General features: G+C 38.4%; 1 protein-coding gene across 4 annotated transcripts; it reads left to right on the top strand.

The window, feature by feature from the left end:
- Positions 1–454: 454 nt before the first annotated feature.
- Positions 455–5,750, top strand: LOC114411993 (DEAD-box ATP-dependent RNA helicase 30-like). 4 transcript variants are annotated; one of them, XR_003666568.1, is made up of 10 exons: positions 455–723; positions 819–1,333; positions 1,435–1,614; positions 1,701–1,862; positions 1,946–2,100; positions 3,471–3,563; positions 3,755–3,840; positions 3,921–4,557; positions 4,653–4,739; positions 4,886–5,028. XR_003666568.1 is itself a non-coding variant. In XM_028375753.1 (10 exons), the coding sequence occupies exons 1-10, from the start codon at positions 668–670 to the stop codon at positions 5,309–5,311; spliced, it is 1,821 nt and encodes a 606-aa protein (XP_028231554.1). In that variant the 5' UTR covers positions 457–667; the 3' UTR covers positions 5,312–5,750. The 4 variants fall into 4 exon arrangements, 1 of the variants encoding a protein (XP_028231554.1); XR_003666567.1 differs by having other exon boundaries at positions 4,629–4,739; XM_028375753.1 differs by lacking the exon at positions 4,653–4,739 and adding an exon at positions 5,199–5,750 and having other exon boundaries at positions 457–723; positions 3,921–4,147; positions 4,886–5,119.
- The last annotated feature ends 250 nt before the right edge of the window (positions 5,751–6,000 follow it).

Below are 6,000 nucleotides of genomic sequence, written 5' to 3'. Positions count from 1 at the left end.
AGTGATGGGAAAAAACATGATATTTTGTTAAATAGTGGTTACTCGTCCACGTACACATTTTTCAATTGATTTTGTTATTTTGTTTGAATTTTTATTCATTTGAGCAATACAATGTTTGTAAGTAGTTATCATTCACAATACATTTTTTTGAAGACTCTCTTTCGCAACTTACCACAGAAGCCCTCTATAAATGTGTAGTTATTTTGCAATAATACTGTATAATGTTGAAAAAATATATTAAATGAATTTATTTTTATTTATTATTTTTTGAAAAATATTAACAACACTCTCTTGTATTCTTTTGTATAACATTCTCTGTTAATAGGTCTCACTCTCTTAAACAAGAAAAAGTCATTAAAACTATAAAAATGAGTGATTTTTAATAAGTTTTAAATAATCATAAAAAGTGAGAGATCATTAACATTCATTAAGAAAATGTCACAATAAATAATTGGCGCACAAATGCAGGAGAATTGAACGGTGGGGGTGGTGAGAGTAGATTCAATGGAGGTGTGAATAAGTAAAAGAATGGAGTCTCTTTCCGTCATTGTCAAATTGTAGCAAACGTGGGCGCGGCTGTTCCCAACTCCCTCCCTCATATTCATTCATTTCTCCCACCCAAATTCATCGCCCTCCCAATTTGGGAATTTTTCGAAACCCTAAAAAGATGAACCCCTACGACAGCAGATATTCTGACGCCTCTTCTTTTCGCGGCCGTCGTAGGTACGTATGTTTGTTGATTTTATTATTATTCTCATGCTTCTGTTTGCAATTCGTTGAACGAAAACCAACTCGTTTTTATTGTTTTCTTCTGATAGTGATTTCGTTGGACCTATTCCGCCGCCGTCTTTCGTCGGCCGCGGCGGCGCGGTTTCCTACGGCGTCCCTGGACCCAACGGGTTCCGATCCGCACCCGTTGCTCCGGTCCCACCCTTTGTGCCTCCTTCCGGAGGCTTTAATGTAGGTCGAGGCGGTGGCAGAGCGGGCTATGGTCACGTGAGTGATAGAATGGGTCGTAGCGGTGGTGGAAGAGGTCGTGGTGGTGGCGGCGGCGGGGGCGGTAGAGCCGGAGCTCACGGTTTTAGGGGCTCCGGGAGAGGAGGAGGCAGACACGGTGGTGGTTCTTCTAGGGATGATTTGAACAACATTGCACTTCCAAAGCAGGATTTTAAGAATTTGGTCCCTTTTGAGAAGAACTTCTATGTTGAGTGCCCTGCAGTGAGGGCCATGTCTGAGCAAGAAGTTTTGCATTACCGTGCCAGTAGAGAGATCACCGTGCAAGGGAACGATGTGCCGAAGCCTGTAAGGATGTTTCATGAGGCGAATTTTCCTGGTATTTTACTTGTTTATGCTCTTGCATTGCTCATTTTGCTTGTTGATGTCACTTCTTTGATTCCTTTATCTGATTGGATGTTATGTTGTTTTTCGTGTCAGATTACTGCCTTGAGGTTATTGCCAATCTGGGTTTTGCGGAGCCCACCCCTATTCAGGCTCAGGGTTGGCCCATGGCTCTTAAGGGTAGAGACTTAATTGGCATTGCTGAGACTGGCTCGGGTAAAACTTTGTCGTATCTGCTTCCTGCTTTAGTGCACGTCAATGCACAACCTCGATTGGGTATGTATTGGATTCCCTGGCTAATCTGTCAGATGCTATGTTTACATTTTATTATGGTATGATGGATGTGTTTGCTGCTTTTTCAGCACATGGGGATGGTCCCATTGTCTTAGTTTTAGCACCAACAAGAGAGTTGGCTGTTCAAATTCAAGAAGAGGCTCTGAAATTTGGGTCCCGGGCAAATAAAAGAAGTACGTGCATCTATGGCGGCGCACCAAAGGGCCCCCAAATTCGGGAGCTTAAAAGAGGTACATGGTTTACTTGCCTATTGCACTTTGATAATAATTTTGGAATAACATGAACATGATGAATAACTTTTGGTGCTTGCCAGGCGTTGAAATAGTTATTGCTACACCTGGTCGTCTAATAGATATGTTGGAAGCTCAGCACACAAACCTGAAGAGAGTGACTTACCTTGTCTTGGATGAAGCTGATCGAATGCTAGACATGGGTTTTGAACCTCAGATACGGAAAATTGTAGCCCAGGTACTTTTTTGCAACTAACCTGTAACAAGTTAGTACTGAGTAGTGGGGAAAAGAAACATTGAATCTATTTCCATTTTTGAACCTTAAGTGTGCTGTTGTCTGGATCATGTGTATTGGATCATGGTTCTTCTGGGTTTTAGTTCTTAGCAATGAGAATATAGGAAATGATAAAATTGCAGGGATGATAGAAAATGATAAAAAGTTATGTTAAGGGTCTCAAGTATTCCCCTGTTTCACAGCATTTTCCTGACCTTCCATCTGCCCTTCTTTCAACAATTTCTATTCCGAAATCAGAAGCAGACACACCACCTTCTTCAACTGCTCAACAATGTGAATGTTCTAAAGCTCAAATCCAAATGGAGGTCAGGAAAATATTGCTTCAAGATGAGCATGTCTGGTACATAGACACTTTTTGCCTTAAACATCAGCAGAAGGAGAAATGTGAAGGATCCATTGGACATGTTGGATATCTCCGAGTGAATTCAGATTCTCTAACTGCACTTGTGTCTTGTAAATTAAGAGACTAACACTTTGTCTTGTGCTTAATTAAATGAATTGTTGTCTTGTTAGAATGATGCAGTTACATATTACATATAATGGAACTCGTTGGATAACCCTAATTAATCACAAATGTTATCCTTAAATAACTTTATTCTGATTGTCTAGGACTCTACATCAACTGATCAATATTTGAGATGTAGAAGGCCTGGATCAAGAAAAAAGTAGGCCTTTGGAATATTAAAAGACATCCTAGGGTTTCTTGTTATGATAGATATTTTGGATTTTTTAAAACAGACTGTGACTCATTTAGTCATTTTCTGTGCAGGTTGTAATTTTTAGCCCCACTTCCCATTGAATAAAAGTAAACCCAATGATTTCCTTGCCCATTTTCTATAATCAGAACTTTCTGTCCCTTTGCTTCTTATCTCATTCTACAAAATGCTCTTAATGCTTATTTGGCCTAGTTTTAGTCATGAAGGAATAGAGGTCAATTACACACTCACATAGAGAGACAGAGAGTGTGTTCGAAATTAGCTCCTCTCATGTTCTGTCTGTCTCTCATATCAAGTAAGAACTATTGGTCAGTGTGAAAAATAAGAACAATAAATTTAAACCATTAAATCATATTTAAATGGTTGAGATTAATAGATAAATACGCATAACTTTTTCAGGTGACAATATGTTCATTAACTAACTTTTAATCTTGAGTTTTTAGCTATTCATGTATGGTTGTATGATTTAGATTTATAGACTTCACATTCTTAAGATGAGAACTATTGTCACTGGATATGTCCTATGTTTGTGTGTGATTTTCATACTGATTTTGTATAAGAGACTCGGTTAGATACATTTGTGATTTGAAATACCAGATTCGACCAGATAGGCAAACACTATTATGGAGTGCTACATGGCCAAGGGAGGTTGAAACTCTGGCAAGGCAGTTTCTGCGCAACCCATACAAGGTTATTGCAATAGTGTTCCCACTTTTTTATTCTTCTGTATGCTATTGTTTGTCACTTTTGGATATCTATATTTGTATCTTGCTGATTTTTTCAAAGAAAAAAATATTTTGTGCTCTGAATCGACATAATTAAATGTCATTTGGGTGATTATTGACGAGTGCATTTTCCTGCTTGATATCATGATATTATAGGTAATTATTGGCTCACCATACCTGAAGGCAAATCAATCTATAAATCAAGTTGTTGAAGTTTTAACAGACATGGAGAAATACAATAGGTTTGCGTCATCACTAATAATAGACCGACAGTGTTTGATGTTTTTTCTTTCCAAATTAACACTTTAGCTTGAAAATGTAGATTAATCAGGCTGCTGAAAGAAGTGATGGACGGGAGCCGAATTCTAATATTTATGGAGACAAAAAAGGGATGTGATCAAGTTACCAGACAAATGAGAGTGGATGGATGGCCAGCACTATCCATCCATGGTGATAAAAACCAGGCTGAAAGGGATTGGGTCTTGGCTGAATTTAAGAGTGGCAGAAGTCCAATAATGACTGCCACTGATGTTGCTGCACGGGGTCTTGGTAGGATCACTGTGTGTGTAGAAGCTTAGGATTTTTGGTCTAGGTCTAAAACTTTAACCATAGGACGAGTCGGCCGGCTGCTGTCCAGTTCCCCTTGATATAATTTGTGGTTTGGGTGTGTACAGGGCCATATTGTCAGTGTGTTGGAACTGCCTGTAACTTGACCAAGGGTTTAATGACTTGCATACTGAGTGAAACTGTTTTGCTGCAGTCGGTAGACTGCCTGCTGCTGTTAATTTGGGAACTATCTTTTTTATTAGAGGTGTCAAGTTATATGGATGCCTGGGTCAGAGTTCCTTTGATATGTGGCTTGGATGTTGATCTATAACTTGAGGTAGCATATCATGTGTGATCCTGTAAATTCATAGGATGGGTTAATGCATGGAGATTTGCATGATTGGCATAACAAGGTTAGTTATCAATAATTTGTTAGTGTTGCCTGAAGAGATATAAGTCAATTTGACTGATCCCCCATCCACAGTTATGGAGCTGGTTGTCTTTGCAGCCCGGTTGACTCATACATGCTTAGTCAATAATTGGATGTGGTAGATGGCATGATGGTGAAGCTGCTCCTTATCCCTGGAAGGTTAAGGTGGGCACATTGATGTGATGAATGTGTTGAGTTTGATCTATTTGATCTCTAGAATCTTACAGCACAGGGATAAGGATTTTTGCAGTTTTCTCCATTTTTAAACCTTACACTTAATTCCTTATGATGTTTTGTTTTGTTGCTCGTAGATGTGAAAGACATAAAATGTGTGATCAATTATGATTTTCCATCAAGCCTGGAAGATTATGTCCACAGAATTGGTCGAACTGGTCGTGCAGGGGCTAAAGGAACTGCATACACCTTTTTTACACATGCCAATGCCAAGTTTGCTAGGGATCTGATTAAGATTTTACAAGATGCTGGTCAGGTTGTGAGTCCTGCTTTGTCTGCATTGGTTCGGTCGGCTGGTTCTGGTCAATTTGGTAATTAAAGTTTCATTTTGACACTGAAGTCTGAGGTTTTCATTAGGATGGTTTGTAACCAGTTCTTATCATTTTGTAGGATCAGGGGGAAGTTTTCGCTCAAGAGGACGAGGAGGCTATGGAAATCGAGGTTTAACGTCAGGTTCCAATGCCATTCCTCTAGGTTCGAAGAGGCCCTGGCAGTGTCTGTAGTTTTGGTGCTGCTTTGGGCAAATTCTTAGTTTTACAAATGTTGGGGTGTTGAATTTTGAACATGCATGCATTTAACCACAATTACACTTGAAACATCACATTGTTAGATTTTAGGACAAAAATTAATCTTACAACGACTGAAGTCCGGAAAGCATGTGTTATGAATGATTAACATACATTTATCTTATTTTTTCATAGACTTGGTAAGAACAGTAGCTTGATAATAGATGATCAAATATTTTCTTACAGTCTTTATCCTTCATTTGACAAGGGAAGAAGAATGAAAATAGAAGAAAAGAAGATGGAATGAAGAAAAAATAAACAGAATTCTTCATTGTCATTTGGTTTGATTTATCTATGTTATTGTTAACTGTACTATTCACAAACTCTGGTTCTACACTTCTACCCATCAAATATCTACTAAATAAGTTTTTCACAACGAAATATAGTTATGACGGTATTTCTTGGGTAGTTTTCTTGTCTTTCTTTTTTTACATCAAATATTATATCTATTCATTAGATATCGAATTCTGTACATCAGTTAAGATAGCAGAAGCAATCTGGTGGGGATATTCTTCTGCCCAATGCATTCTTTGAACAAAAAAAAAAAAAAACTAGCTAACTTATCAGCTGCAATATTACTTGCTCTCTTAGTAAAAGTCAACTTACAGTTAGAGAAAAGGGATCTT

The sequence above is a fragment of the Glycine soja genome, chromosome 5 (assembly GCF_004193775.1).
Source record: "Glycine soja cultivar W05 chromosome 5, ASM419377v2, whole genome shotgun sequence".
Lineage (NCBI taxonomy): Eukaryota > Viridiplantae > Streptophyta > Magnoliopsida > Fabales > Fabaceae > Glycine > Glycine soja.
This window is presented reverse-complemented; position numbering and strand designations above follow the sequence as displayed.

Coding starts and splice junctions, on each gene's coding strand:
- LOC114411993 (XM_028375753.1), top strand. CDS start 668: ATGAACCCCTACGACAGCAGATATTCTGACGCCTCTTCTTTTCGCGGC. Junction 1,334..1,434: donor TCATGAGGCGAATTTTCCTG/GTATTTTACTTG, acceptor TTTTCGTGTCAG/ATTACTGCCTTGAGGTTATT. Junction 1,615..1,700: donor CAATGCACAACCTCGATTGG/GTATGTATTGGA, acceptor CTGCTTTTTCAG/CACATGGGGATGGTCCCATT.